At 41.3% G+C, this 16357-nt stretch overlaps 1 protein-coding gene across 4 annotated transcripts in view; it reads right to left on the bottom strand.

Moving 5' to 3' along the window:
- Positions 1–10353: 10353 nt before the first annotated feature.
- FAR1 (fatty acyl-CoA reductase 1) overlaps positions 10354–16357 on the bottom strand; it is a 67020-nt gene continuing 61016 nt past the window's right edge. For 3 of the 4 annotated variants that reach the window (XM_023754512.1, XM_006089583.3, XM_023754513.1), the window contains exon 12: positions 10354–13894. In XM_023754512.1, coding sequence (XP_023610280.1) covers positions 13732–13894 — 163 coding nt within the window. In that variant the 3' untranslated portion in view covers positions 10354–13731. The remainder of the gene's footprint in view (positions 13895–16357) is intronic. The other variant, XM_006089581.3, reaches the window with a different exon arrangement.

Genomic DNA, 16357 nt, shown 5'->3' on the forward strand with positions numbered 1-16357 from the left:
TCTCAACTGTCAGAGAGCTATTACCCTGCATGAAGAAACAAGAGAGATTAATTGTGGTTGGACTGGCCTGTGCAGGTCCGCTGTGGACTCAGGCCAGGGAATCCACTGAGCAGTCTTTTCATTCACCCATCCATCTATCCACCCATCCATCCATTTATCTATCATCTGCTATGTCCAGGCACTGTGCTTAACCCCAGGGAGAAAAATAAAGAAATAACAATAGCCCCAATCCTGAGATTTGGGGGTTCAGTTACAGAAGACTAGACCAGTGTCCCCAGTCCTCTGCAGCTGGTGAATATAAATGGGGACCTGTTAGTTAAAATAACTGAGTCAGAACGTTAATTCCCTGCAGTGTCCCTCAAATATTTCTTGAAGTTCCCAAGGAGTGTTTGACATTTAATCATCAACCAAGCCATCAGTTTAACCAACCTTGACCCCTACCCTAAAGCTTGCCCTGGTTGCCCCTTGTCGTGAGTTCTGTAGAAATATCCAGAAAGGACAGTGCCCTTTCTGAAAAAGTCATGGCTACTTAAGTAGGGCTGCCCCAAGATCACAAGCCTTCTGTGCAAAGTAGAGAGAGCTCTCCCTTGCTCTGCATGGACTTGAGCCCCACTCCCAGTCCTTTGTCCTGCTTCCCATGTGCAGAGTGATACTGAGTCCCATGCCCGGGAGGACAAAATGGCCTCTCACATTTGCACTGGACTTTTGTGAAAAAGTGCTGCTTCCGCCCAAAGTCTACAATGCCTGTGACTCACAAGCATTTCAAGGAGCTTGGTAGAGAATGAATAAATGCCTCCCATGAACAGCCACAATATTCTCCCATCGCCCACTTTTCTCTTTCTTCTAATCCCACAACTCTCCCAAAGTTTTGCCTCTCCCAAAACTTCCAATTGTGCAAGCAGAATCCAAGAGGGTGCCCACTTCACTGATTCTGACTCCCATTCTAAGCTCAGCTAAAACACTCCTGCATAAGTAACTACCGTGCAGTGGTTAAAAACAAAACAAACAACAACAACAACAAAACACCTATCATAGTTGCAAGTATAGAGGAGGGACATGGAAGCCAGACAAGAGTATCTTGGAGAAGGAATGACTGCATTAAGCCTTAAGCAGTGAGTAGAGTACATTAATGTATAAGGATGCCATTCTAGACAGAAGAAAACACGAGCAAAGTTTCAGAAGTGTCAGCTTGGTGTTGCTGGAGTAGAAGATGCAAGGCAGCGGGGAGGAAGGGGGAACCAGAGAAGTCGGCAGGAACCAGATCAAGGATGGCTTTATAGGCCACACTGAGGAGATTGTACTTTATTGTAAGGCAAGGGGGAGCCACTGAAGGTGTCTGTCTAGCTGAGGAGTGAGATGATCAGCTGTGTGCTTTGGAAAGATTGTTCTGGTTACATAGAATAAATGAGAGGAGAGTGTTATCTCCTCAAGCAAATGTTGGGGTAAGAGGTGATGAGGACCAGAATTGAGCAGTGGAAAAGGAGGAGGGGGAGAAGAAGGCAGAAGTGAGAGGGAACAGCTGCGGAGGAGGACTGAGGCAATTTCACAAGGAGAGGAGCAAGGATGACTCCCACTTTCTGACCTGTGACTTCATGCATTGAGGCCATTAACTAAGACAGAAAGTTCTTTCGAGGAGAAGATTGGAAGTTGGGAAGAGGACCAGTTCCTTTTTGAAAAATGTCCATGTACATCTTTGAGGGTTGACAGGCAGACTCTGGAAATTGGGATTTGGAGCTCAGGAGCTGAGCTGAGGACATCGATTTGGAATGATCACAGGGGAGCCATGCTGTGGCTGGTTTGCTGCCAGAGAGCATCTGAAGGAGAGAAGAGTGCTGAAGCAGAGCTTATGTAAAGAGAAGACAAAAAAGCAACGCCAGTGAAGAGATTAGGAAAACCCAGGGTATGACTGTGTTAGGGAGAGCCAAGGGAGGGAAAGAGAGTCAAGGAGAATGGAGGAGTCAACAGTGCCAGCTGGTGCAGAGAGGTTAAATGAGATAAGGACTTGCTGAAAGAATCCACTGGCTGTGACTAGCTGGAGTACACCATGCTGAAGTGTGGGTGACAAGGGTGGTCACTGAGAGTGATGAGACCACTCTTTCAAGACTGGAGGTGACAGAAAAGAAACAAGAAGGCATTAGTGTGAGGAGCCGGTAAGGGAGTGCCCATCTCTGGATGGGGTACATTTGAGCAGGTGGCTAGGGGAAAGGAAAGGAAGCACACAGAACAAGGGGTTAGAGAGAATTATTGATGGATAAGTAATCCAGACCAGTCAAGGGGAGAAGGGTACCTGAGGGGGGTGGAGAGGAGCTGTCTGGCCTTGGACTGGTGGGGAGATGTAGCTCCTGGGACTCGGAGAAGGGACAGCCCTGAGGGAGCCTCTGGCTCTGGGCCCAGAAGCAGCGGGAATGGCTGGGCGAGCTGAGGCCCTCTTGCGGTGGGTCTAGTCATCTGCTTGAGTCACACTAAGGCTGCTGTGCTCCCTGCAATGTCACCCCCGCTGACTCTGGGTTCCTTGAAGACAAAAGTTATTGGAGCCACTTTCCAGCACCTGACCAAGAGCCTGACACAGGGAACATTGTAGACGCATGGAGAGAGGGTCAGATGGATGGATATATGGAGTCTTCCAGGTGACTTCAGCCCAACTATTCCAGTCTGGTCCTCACTACTTCTGGGTATTTAAAAAGATTAAGTCCAATTGGCTCCAGAATTTCTTACTAGAAGGAGCTTAGTAGGAAAGTGTTTGTGCAAATCTTTGAGGGGTAGCAGGTATACTCTTAAAATATGGACCTGAAGCTCAGGAGAGGTGTCTGAATTGAGGACATAGATTTGGGATCATCACAGGTGAACTTATGCTTGTGGATGGGTCACTGCCAGCAAGTGTCTCCAGACTTCTTACGTAAGAAAATTAGCTGCAACCTGGGTTTGGGGACATTTGCAGTTGAAAGCATTCCTGATACAGGCTTGATGCCTAAACTGAAATGCATAAGATGGGCGAGAGCAGACAGAATTTTGCAGGCAGAGGGGCATCATGATAAAGACAAGAGAGATTAGAACTTTGGTAGAATAGCAAGGGGCTGGGGCATGAGGAGTAAGAAAAATGTGAGGGATGAGAAGCTGTTGTCCAGATCACAATGAGCCTTAGAAATTGTGTTACCAAGTATGGACTTGACCCTGGAGGCGGTGTACAAGTGGGAGGTCACTGAAGGGTTGAAGTATGGGGGCCAGCACAATCAGACTTGTGATTTAGAAAGATCACTCTGGCTGCTGAAAAGAGCATGCTTTGGAGATTAACCAAAGAAGCATGGGAATGAATTAGAAAGACATCATCATAGTGTTGGTCTCTGGACCATAGTGAAGAGAGCAATCAGCATAACCCCAATGTTAAGGAAATAGAATGAAATAGTCACTTGGTGACTAATGAAATCTTTAGTATAGGGAAATATATTAATATAGGGTGTCCCAAAATGTATAAACACACTTTGAATAATCATAAAAGCAGTGTTTATTAAAATATATTTCATTTTCAAAATTGAGCCATCAGCTGTTAAAGTGTATATACATATTTTGGGACACCCTGTATTTAGTGTAAGGGAAGTGTCAGGGTGATTTCTGCTTCTAGTTTACCTGGTGGACGATGGGTTTTTACTAATGGGACACAGGAAGAGAATTGGAGGGGAGGTGGGAGAAAAAGGGGTGCAAGTATGAGAAATGATTTTAATTTTGGACAGTTTTGAACATTCTTTTCCAGTTGGTCTTAGGGAATGGATGCATGATATTAAAGTACTACAACTGTATCCCATTATCTGACATACAATAGAATCGTGTGTGTGTGTGTGTGTGTGCACGCGCGCGCGCATGCATGTATGTATTGGGGTGGGATGTACAAACAGGGGAAGACAGACTGGGTAGAAATGAGTAGAGTTTATTGGGGCAAAGAATTTGCCTTCTGGATGTTGGTGGACTGACCACATCTGTGAATTTAGCCATTTGCTCACAGTGATACATGCAAAAAGGCAGGATGACTCCTATGTAATAACGGTGTGCCCTCATCAGGTATCGATGGAAATACCAGCCAACTTGAAACAAGAGAAAAAGACAGTGCACATTTTCTTCAGGAACAGTCACTAGGCTTTATTCCACCACATTTGGGGTCCTGAACTCTACCTGTGGAAGGTACCAGCACTGCCACACTGAAGGCAAGGAGCTCTATCAAGCCCAGGCAGGAAGCATGGCACACTAAGAAAAGTGCGAGTTTCAGGAAGGGACTACAAAAGCATGAGCAGGGAGAGCTAAGGCAGCCCACAAGGGAAGCCCAGGCATAAGCAACAGTGGAGAGCTTAGGCGAGGGGAGGGGGCGATTACAGGAACTCTGAGAAACATGGAGCTGTCAGGGAGGCCACCCACAGCAGCAGTGGCATGTGGTAGAGGGACACAACCACCGCCAAAACAGAGCCCAAGAGTGACTGAGAAATCAATGCTCCTGCCCTAACCCTCTCCTCTTGTCCTGGACTCCTACCACTGACTCTCATTGGGTGAACCCACCTGGAAGCCAGAGAGCAATGGAACCAAATGTGCCACCTGCAAAGGTAGGCTTGCTATGGCAGAGAGCAGAGTGAAGAGAAGGGAGGGGGGTGGCAAGGGCAAAAGCAGAATATTTAGCACGGGAACCTTCCTCTTAGGGCAGCGGTTCTCAACCCGTGGGTCACGACCCCTTTGGGGTTGAACGACCCTTTCACAAAGGGGTTGCCTAAGACCATCGGAAAACACATATATAATTACATATTGTTTTTGTGATTAATCACTATGTTTTAATTATGTTCAATTTGTAACAATGAAATTGGGGGTCACCACAACATGAGGAACTGTATTAAAGGGTCTCGGCATTAGGAAGGTTGAGAACCAGTCTTAGGGGGAATGGGGCACTTCCAAAGTGAGGACTAAGAGAATTAGAAATTCAGCTCAAATGAAATTACAAAGTTCTAGCCAAGGGAAAAGGTAAAAAAGATCTATTTTGTGAATGCACTTGCTTAAACTGCAATGGGAAAAATAATTTAGGCCTAGGAAAAAACAACTGGCAAGTGAATGTGGAAAAACTCTACATTCTCCTTTGGAAACAAGGGTGAGGAAGCTGTATGGAATGCCTGGAGCACAAAGATCCAATCCAGAGCTGAGAACCTGTGATTTAACGATTTCCCAACACATGCAGTACTACTCTGCAGTTTCTAGTTGTAGGTAAAACTCTTGGGAAGATTTTTTGATTGAAGGAGCCTCATTCGTTAGGAAAATTTTAAATGTATTATGTGTGAGGGTGGAATGGTTTCCCTTCCATTTCAGTTAAGTGGGAGTTTGTTTCTGGACAGTTTAACGCTCTTTCTAATTACTGACCAGAGTGTACTTGTGTCTTCAATTCATCAGGGTTGAGAAGTACTGGGCTAATATTAGGAATGTGAAATGCTCTAGGAGCCAAGTTACATAAGTAATTAGAAAAACCTACAGTTTTGTTTTATGCTTATTTAAATACACGAAAAAGGAAGAGAACTCGCAAAATATTCTTGGAACACAAATGAGGCTATAAATCTCTCAACCCTAGAAAGACAAACGTGTGTTGGCTTAACAACTGACTGCATACAGATCACTGGAGTAAAGAAAGAGATGGCGAGTTGCCTAAAGGTGTGGCTAACCAAAAAATCTGAGGAGATGGGTGATCAGAGAACTGACCATCTTTAAAGAATTATTTGCCCAGGAGTGAAACGAGAAGTGGGAATTTTGTTCTTGGGTGGGGAAGTTGGAAAACTCCTCTTCTATTCCAGTAAGCAGGAGCTGTTAGATGCAGAAAAGCCACAGTGGAGATGGGTGCTCAATTAAAGTGATAAATATTAGCACTGCAAGAGGAAAATAGAACTGATTTTTAATATTTATTCAAAATGTTCAGAATTTGTATTTCTTAATAAAATGTGATAGAAATATTAGAAATGGAAAAATCATAGTGTAACGTCAGAAAACATAAACTGGGTCACATTAATATAATTCCAACATAACTCAGTTCATAGCTTGGGACTTTTTGGTGATTTTGAGGTAATACTGCAGTTTCTACTATGTGCCACACACTTTGTATTCATTGTACCATTTTTTTAAAATACATTTTTATTGATTTCAGAGAGGAAAGGAGAGGGAAAAATAGAAACATCAGTGATGAGAGAGAATCATTGACTGGCTGCCTCCTGCACGTCCCCTACTGGGGATGGAGCCTGCAACCCAGGCATGTGCCCTTGACCGGAATCAAACCTGGGACTCTTCAGTCCGCAGGCCAACGCTCTACCCACTGAACCAAACCAGGTAGGGCTTCATTGTATCATTTAATCCTTACAACCACCCTCCCAGGTAGGCCTTTTACAGATGTGGCATCTGAGGCTGAGAGGTTAACTGACTCATTCACAGTCACACAGCTGGTGAAGTGGCAGTCGACTCATACTTAGTCTCTTAGCAAAACTAAGGTTCTTTCCACTATGCAATTCTGCTCCTCTGTCCTGTGGAAGAGTTTTGTTAAAATAGTCTATTGTTTCTGTGTGTCGAGGTTAATACACTTTTGAAATGCCTTTTTTGGACCCTTCAAAAGGGAAACCACCCTGAAGAGAACAAGCACATAATCTTGTTAACTCTCCTGTAATTAAATCCCTTCCTGGCTGTCTCCCCCTTCCCTGTAACCTTCCTTATGCTCCCTCCCTAATTACAAATGCATAAAAGGAGCCACCAACTATCATTTTGGGAAGCATTTTTCCTCACGCATTTTTTCTTGCTTCCAGGCATATTCTCTATTTGACTCAAATAAATTTTTATACAACTTTCTACAAAATAAATAGTATTTTTTAAATTTTAGAAATGCCAGGTACTTCTGCTCTATAGCTACCATGGAACAGTGTGCTAGAGATACAGATATGGGGTGCTCATTTACAAAAACAATCAGAATATGCTTGTGCTGAAATAGCAGTGGAATTTGCTGAAAATTGCTAAAGAATTGAAATTTTGCACATTTTTTTTTGTCTTATTGGGTAAAAAAAAAAAAAAAATCTGGAATGTTTTCTTCTAAGAGTGGCAAGAAACTTCTTGAAAAGGGTCAGGCAGTTCTTGAATTGCCCTAAATATGTCAAATCACCCACAGGCTTGTTATAAATACATGTGCCTGGTCCCCATCCCAAATCTCTATTAAAAGGTCACTGGGTGGGGCCCAGCCATTTATTTCTGTGTGTATGGAGCTGCTCAGATGATCCTGCTGCATACCACTGGCCTAGGGGAGGGAAGAGCAAACCTGGGTCATCATTAGAATCAGCTGGGAAAGTTTAAACTCTCACTCCTAGGCTTCTCCCTAAACCTAACTCATCAGAGACTCTTGGGATGGGTCCTGGGAACATCTACATTTGAAGTTACCCCAGGAATTTTGATCACAGGCCAAGCTGTGGGAGCCCCTGGTTTGGAGGTTGGCAGAAATAAACTCTGTTTGTAGGCCCCCATGGGATAGGCATCATCCAGGGAGAAATGGGATTTTCAGTTTGCACTTTGATTTATGACCTGATTCTTTCAAAACTCTAGCAAGACTACAAAGAATGTGAGCTCATCAGAGAACTCATCCAATTTAAATATGAATTAAATAAGTATAATGCTTGACAAATCCTTCCTGACTACTTTTTTACTATTATTTATATTTAAGGGAAGGCTTTTATCCACCCCATATTCTTTCTCTAGATAGCAACTTTTATTTGCTGAATTACCTGTCATATAAAAGGGAAGCTGATGACATGTCATATAATTATTTCCTATACACATCACTGTTACCAGTGGACATTTTTCTCTTAAATTCATTTCATTTAGGAAAAAATGTAAAAGGTCAGTTCATTTAAAAATCTATTCACATTTAATAGGAACTGGGGGTGTTCTGAGTTTTTGACAGGTCACTGCACAGCCTAGAGTACATTCTGAGCATGCAAACACCCAACTGCCCTACACGCCTCATCTTTCCTTAGTCATTTTACTGTTTAACACTAAAAATATTTCCTTCCTCACTGCTCCCCACACTTCTCAGCCTTTACACAAGCTCTATGCCGGTGGAAAGGAATGCCTGTCTATCCCATCACTTCTCCCCATCAGACTTAAAACCACAGCTCAAACGTCATGTGCGCCTGAGCCCTTCCCTTAACACTAACCAGTAAATCACTCCTCTCTGCTTCCAGTATTTTGTTCTTCTCTTTATATATTTTATTGAAATGATGTTCCCTTGCCTACATTAAGTCATAACATCCTGGTGGGTAGGCAGTGTTTCACATTCAGGTCTGGACCACTGAGAAGCTGCATGTGGTGAGTGACACAGACAAGTAAACAGATCACTGCAATATAAAACATAGTGCCCAACCCACAGTAGGTACTCAGTATTTGTTGAATGGATGAATGCTGGGTTTTAGAAATGAAGGAGCCAAATAAAAACATTCAGCACAACAGCATTTCAGAGAACATCTCTGAATAGTCCAGAAACATTTGTGTTCCCAAGTGAAAAGTAGTAGTGTGGTGGACAAGTGTAGTAAGCTTTGGAGCTAGACTGAGTTCAAATCTTGACTCTGCCACTAGCAGTGTGACACAGGGTAAGTTATTTGTATCACTTGCCAATTACCAAACTATAAAACATGGGTAAGAGAAGGGCCCTCCTCGAAGGGATGCTGGTAAGGCATACTGAGTCAGTACATATAAAATACGTAGACAGGGACTGGCACAAAGTTAAGTGATAAATCAATGTTCACCAGGGTTATTTCTACAATGTACAGATACAAGGCTGGTTTTTCTCTCAAGAAACCAACAACTGCCCTAGCTGGTCTGGCTCAGTGAATAGAGCATCCACCTGAGAACTGAAGGGTCCTGGGTTCGATTCCGGTCAAGGGCACATACCTTGGTTGCAGGCTCCCGGCCCCGATCGGGGGCATGCAGGAGGCAACCAATTGATCTGTCTCTCTCACATCAGTGTTTCTCTCTGTCTCTCCATCTCCCTTCCATTCTCTCTAAAACTCAATTGAAAAAATATCCTCGGGTCGAGGATTAAGAAACAAACAAAAAAACAAAACAAACAAAAAAGAACAAAAAGAAACCAAAAATCAAATGGGGAGAAATGACAGGAACCTGTGAAAGATGTAACATAAAGCAGAAAATTAGGTATTAAATGTCAAACAATTAAGTACTGATGAAATAAATACACAATATCCTGGGACAAGTATCCTATATAATAAAAAAACCTAATATGCAAATTGTCCCCTCGGGTGGTCGTTTGACCGGGAGACCAGTTCGACCGATTGTTGTGACATGCGCTGACCACCAGGGGGCGGTGCAGAACATGGCGGGTGTCGGTGACGCACTGCAACCTCTCGCCGGCTACCGGGCGGGGGGGCAGGGGGGGGGTGAGGGAGGCGGGACAGGAATGGAGGTTCAGTGAGAATGTGGGGTGTCCGCCAAGCTCACTCTCACTCCTCCTGCTACCCTCTCCCGGGACACCAGGGCTCACGCACCCACGCTCAGGTGCACACCCGCGCAGCCTCTTCTGCGTGAGCCGGGCCACAGCCACTGGGACTACAGGGGCCGGTTGGGCTCCCTGTGGGTTCGTGCAGGAACTGGTCTGCAAGGCCAGAGAGCGCACTGCCTATCCAGCTTCCATGAAGCACTGCTGGGTGGCCCAGAGGCCCACGGTGCACCCTGGCCCACAGTGTCCGGCTGCACTCAACACATCTCCGTGTGGGGACTCAGGCGCCATGACTCAGGCGGAGGGGGCGCGCAGAGGCCCAGGGGCCCAGGTGCTGCCCAGGGCCCAGAGGTCAGCTGGGACCTGCCCTTCCATACCAGAAGCGCTTCTATCACTGGCCAGGCCTAGGGACTGCACCCATGCATGAATTTCATGCACCGGGCCTCTAGTTTTCATTCATCTATCTATTTAGGTTCAGGTGTTTGTTCAAAATTGAAACCAAAAAAGCAGGTGAGGGCAGGGAAGGGGGTAATCTCCACCCTTCTCTTCTCTTGTATAAGATTACAGGTATTGTCTGTGATCTGTGGCCAAAAAATAGGGAGACATTTATAGCCTTATCCATTTGAGTTCGAGCATATAGTAAACATACTAAACTCATACTTAACACTTTGTCTTTCCATATAAATGTATTTGAGAACCATCAATTTGCAAAGGAGCACATCAAACTTAATTAATGTTACTCAAATTTTTCTTTAATTAAGAAAAAACAAAGGAAGTATTTAACAATTTTGCACAACTATGCTCAATTGACAAAGGTGATTTGTTTAGGAATCTTAAGGGTAGCAGAGATGTATTTTAAAAAAAGACAAATTCATCCTAAAACTAGAAAATGCTTAGAGATAAAAATATTAATTCAGTAAGAAAATATTTCATATTTCTTTTACCAGAGACTAATTAATTAACTCATTTCTATATCAAGTTATGCAGCACACATTCCTTTCTCTAGTTTCTCATGCAAAAAGAGAGTTTTTCTCAAAAAAGAGCAAGTCAGTGCTAATGGTTTTAAGCCAGGGCTTGGAGTCAGCCTCAAAGAGCAAGCTTGGCCATCTGCACTCACCTGCCCCCCAGCCTGATGCTTTCTTTTACACAGTCTCTATTAAATTAATATTCAACGTGGAGGAGAGTAGCTGGAACCTAACAACACCCTGGTAATCTTCTCATACTGCTTTTAGAAAAGAAAAGGACCATTTCATTTCAGCAAATACATAAAAATAATACTTTAACAAAATGTATTCATCCCGACTATCTGCTTCCCTAAAATGCTAAGAAACGTGGGCATAAGTAAAATTAGGATATAAGAAGTGATGAGTACACCCGAAAAGAGATAAGAAAGAAGTATAAGTGAGGATGTTTCCTGTAAGCCTAACCACAGTATCTCACTGGTAATTTCCAAGATAATTATTGTAAAAATACAATAAATACTATAATGGAAATATAGGGATTCATTTATTACTTTCTGGTTTATAAACAAAGGCACCAATAATGCTTCTATTTACTTTGTATAGAAGAGTATCAATTTACATTTAAAACAAAAAGCAAAAAACCCTGAACCAGCTCCTACACACAAACACAAAAAAAGGGGAGAAATAAGATTTTTCCTCCCTGCTTCCATGCTTTATTACAAAGATTCAAAGAATGTTTATTTTATACCATCCTTAAGTCAAAGAACATATTGCCATGCTTCTCTGTGTTGAGTTTTAGGACATATTAATGTTGCCAAGTCAAATCTAAATATAGTCACAAATGACAAATGCATATGATACAATTATAGACTCAAGAATGAATAGGGAAAGAAAAATAAATGTTTTGCAATACAGCTTTACCGAGTTAAATGAAATATTAAATTTATTTAATTTATTAGGCTATCCTGTTAAAAACTAAGTTTGTATAGAAAATATAATCAAACAGAACTAAAAACCATTTCTAGCAAATGACAAATATAAATGATTCCCAAAATTTTTAAGTTCGAGTTAAGCTTGAAGTCTAGTTAGTGGGGATCAACAATCCATGTGCCCTTTATACTAATTTTAGAACTTTAAGTTCCAAAATGACATGTTAATTTATTCATTAGCTTTCTTTTGACAACAAATTCTGTTAAATGAACACACAAAATTAATGCAGTGGCCTCAGCACCCTCCCAGATAGCATTTCTTTAAGTTAGATTATAAAAACAATGACATAGTTCAAAAGGCATACAGCCCATATGTATTTCACATGCCTGCTGAAATTGTACCTGAATCTTTTTCAAGATACAAAGACAATTCATCTGATTCTCAGTATATTTGGCAAAAGTGTAAAAATCATACAAATGTGAGCATGTTCTCAACACACTAGGGAAACACACTTGAAGAGATGGAGCTCTCAATGTACAGAGCACCTATAGTTGATTATGTGGGCCACTTTAAATCAAAGGCATTGTCTTTCACTCCATCTTTAGACACTGTCATGGTCTCTCACACCTTATACAAGGTATGGTCCTAGACCAGAGACTTCAGTGTCATCCCAAAGAATATATATATACATATGCATATTTACATTCATATTTCTTTTAAAATAATGTTTTAAAGTTTTACTACAGAAAATGTGGCTTCAACATGGAAGCATTTTTCCTTTTCAAGATTACACACCTGCATGGAAGAAGGGGATTTCCTTTACATTTCATTTTTTCACAATAACAAAATAAAGTTCTTATACATTGCATTTAAACTGACAAAGAAAATTAAGATGTAAAGTTCTATGTAAGTTTTTGTATTATGAACTGACCTCAATAAACATATTCAAGATATACTGTTGATGATTTAAATATAGTACAACTTGATCAGCTAAAATTAAAACATGTTATGCTGGTCAATTTGCTCAACAAAATATAAAACAGTAAGGAGAGTTAACTACTATTAAGGTTTAAAGGGAATTATAATATATCATTAAAATATACATTAATTTTCTTGCTATTACTTGTTTCTATAGTGCATTTCTTTCTAAAGCTAAAACCACATGCAGAAAAAATAAATGGTATCTTCAAACTCATTCAACAGTTTGCTATTTTATGTGGTAAGTAAATAAAGTCCTTTATTTAATTTAATACACATTATTTTATGCATTATTTTATTTTTCTTGTGGGAATTCAGTTCTCAAGGTCAAAAGTTAGTGTTTACACACATGTAAGAATATTTTTTTAATGTTATATCTACCTGCAAAAACATTTTTCCATAATAATGCACTTTCAGTTTTCATTGGAAAGACAGCATAAGCCTTTTTAAAGTCTCATTAAAAACATTTATAAAGGGAGGAGAGCACAAGTATGGTGAATCCTCCCCAACCCCACCAGCCCCCATTTGCCAAAGTCTTAAGAAATCCTCCAGCTTCAAAGCATGAACATCTCACAGGATTGATTTCTATTTGGTCATTATGTGGACAAGAAAAATGTATTCTTATTTTTTGATGCTAACAGTCTTATTTAATTCATTTGAATTTCCCTTCAAAAAAAACACATAGCATATTGATATGGATTTTCAAACCCATTTAGATCCAGTGGGATCTTTAGAATATATAGCCTTCTGATTATGAAAGCAACTGATTGCTTATAGGAAAATGATATGCATCAGACCTCTAATCAGAGAAAGAAAAATGAGAACATGTCTTTCATGTCTGAGACCACTCAATAACTTACAAGATAATGTGAAAATAAGTTGGCTATAATTTTAACAAAATTTCAACTGATGAAAAAATCAAACACTGAAGAATCAAATATCTACCAACTTAGCTAATATTCCTTTCCAAATAAATGCTTTCCATTGCACTAGATATTAAAAATTAGAATTCACTGTATGTTAAGGCATATTTTAATTAATATGTTCCAGAATTGCACAGTTATACTGGTCAGTGTTCCCATATCCCCACTCCTACCCTCACCCCACCCCTTTTCCCAAGGGATCAAAATATTACGTCATGGTTTTGGTGGCTATTGCAGATTTGAGCTAGCATACCACAGTGTGTTCACTAGATTTTTATGAGCATAAACATTAAAATGTTACATAAAATGTACCATAATTTACTCCACACTCCGATCTAAGATGATTTAATATCTTGACAAAAGGTGAGATGACTTAAGTACATTTTACATTTGTGCATTTAGACCACCACATATGCATAGATGTTCTAATGCTAAATTCTTGTCTTCAGTATCTCATAGTGCTGGATGCTCGGAAGTATGACAGAAACTTGTAACACAGACTAACCACAAAGTACCAGATGTTTCTTGCCATTTGTGATCTTGCAATAAAAATGCGCCAGATCAGGATCACAAGGATGGTATTGAAACCGTAACGTATGTTCCTCAACCTGAAAGCAAATCAAGAGACCTATTAGATCATATTTTCTAGAATAAAATATTGCTGGATGGCACATAGTCAATACTCAGTTTTTAACATAAAACTCAATCCATATTAATTTGAAATTTATTTAAAAACTAATTAAAAGTCCTTAAGTTAGAAAGTTAGCAAAAGTCACCTGACCGTAATCTATCAAACAATGTATTACCTCTATTAACAACGAATAACACAAAGCTTTTTTTTATAACAGTATACTTGGGATGCAAAGTTATTCATTCAGCAGGTATTGAGCATCCTTTTGTGTGTCCAGTACTGTGCTAGGCAGCAAGTACACTGGAGGTAAAACAGACATGTCCCTTATGTGTTTGGCACTTTTTCCTTTAAACTGAAAAGGTTTGTACATTACATACATCACCCTACAAACAAAATAAACATTTTTGTGACATCTTTAGCTGCTTACAAGTTGTCAGGAAACTGAATTTACTCCTTCCATTATAGCTGATAGTCACATGACCAAAGACCAAGAACTCATTCATGAATGAAACATGGTACTAGCTCTAGATAGGACTTGCCATTCTCAAAGAAACAGGTACATTATCTTACTCTTGTTTCAAAACACTTCACATGCTTTTTAATGGTGTTAGAAAGGAATGCAAACCTTTAGGTATGCAGTAATGTTACATACAGTCCATTAACTTCAACAGGCAGGGTAAAATAGGACTACAATGTATGAACAATTGGTGTAGACAAGAGCTTTGAATTACATGTCAAAAGGTCATGGTTTGTTTTGCCACTTAATACAAGATGACCTAGGCAAACTCAATTTCCCTAAACCTCAGGTCCTTATCTATACAACTAACTGCCCTACAAAGCCTCATAGAGTTGGAAGCACAAGAAGAATAATGTGAAAATCTTGAAAACTGTTATAAAAATTATACTAATTAGGCCCTGGCCAGGTAGCTCAGTTGATAAGAGTGTCATCCTGTTTTAGCAAGGTTGCAGGTTCTATCCCCGGTCAGGGTACACACAAGAATCAACCAATGAATGCATAAATAAGTGAAATAACAAACTGATGTTTTTCTCTCTCTCTCTCTCTCCTCTTCCATTCTCTCTCTAAAATAATTTTTTTTTAAATGTTATTCACGGGAAGAGGAGGAACCAAGATGGCGGCATAGGTACACACCTGTACTTGCTGCCTTGCACAACCACATCAAAACTACAACTAAAAGACAAAACGGATATCATCCAGAACCCCGGGAAGGCTGGCTGAGTGGAAATTCTACAACTAGAAGGAAAGAGAAAAGCGCATTGAAGCTGGTAGGAGATGCAGAGGTATGGAGGCACGTGAGGAAATGGGCTGGCAACTGGGTATGCTGTTGTCTTTTTCAATCGGGAGGGAGATACAAGCTCCCAATTGCTCTGAACTCCAGTTCCAGGCAAGACTCTGGGGACCCAGACTCATACGGGGAGAAACTGGACTGTCTGGCATCGGGCCAGAATGCAAGGGCGGCTTTCTCACAGAGGAGCTTGTAGTAATCATTGTTCCTGCACTGGGCCACAAGACACAGAGACCCCAGGACCTCTCCGAGGCACAGCAGACTGGCAGCCATTGCAGTTTGCTCCATCCTGATGATTCCCTGAGACCCCACCCCACCCAATTTACAACCCCACCCAAGCTGTGAGCAGAGGCTTTTGCATATGAATGGCCTGTTCATTTGCAATCTAAAACTTAACAAACTGCAGCTGTGTCAAAAAGCATCAAAGCTTCCAAAAGAAGGCTTAGACAGCAGCCTGCATTGCTTCACAGCTGGGCCTCATCTAGGCACTTCCAAACCCCAAACAAAGAGAAGGAATCTGCAGATCTCTCTGTAGCTCCTGCTGGGTGGCCTCAGGCAGTGGTTGACTTTGCACCTCCTTGGAGATCCAAGAGCCAGTGTACCCAGTGGTCAAAGTGAGACCATACCAGAGTACAACTCTTCACATCCATAAGAGACACACTCAAGGGGCAGATTCAGTGAGCACCAAAACCCCATGGAAGCAACTCCATAAGGGTGTCTCCAGCACAGCAGTTCTCCCATTGTAGACACAGCTGGTCCTCAAAGCAAATTGGTCTGGTAGTCAATTCCTCCCAGTGATACCTACAGCAATCAAGACTTAACTACAACAAGACTGTGCACATAGCCCACAAAGGGGTGCACCAACAGTGTCAACCTCAGGTAATTAGGGAGGCTGAGCCACTGGGCCCTATAGGGCACCTAGCACACAAAGCCACTCTATCAACACAGGAAAGCAGCCAAAATGCGGAGACAAACATGTCACAAACAAGAGAAATGGAGGAAGGTAAAATACTGGATATAGAGTTCAAAACCACGGTTATAAGGTTACTCAAGAATCTTCTAGAAACCTCCGAGAAATTTAATGAGACCCTCAAGGATATGAAAAAGGACCAATCAGAAATTAAGCATACACTGAC

The sequence above is a fragment of the Myotis lucifugus genome, unplaced genomic scaffold (genome assembly GCF_000147115.1).
Source record: "Myotis lucifugus unplaced genomic scaffold, Myoluc2.0 scaffold_61, whole genome shotgun sequence".
NCBI classification, from domain to species: Eukaryota; Metazoa; Chordata; class Mammalia; order Chiroptera; family Vespertilionidae; genus Myotis; species Myotis lucifugus.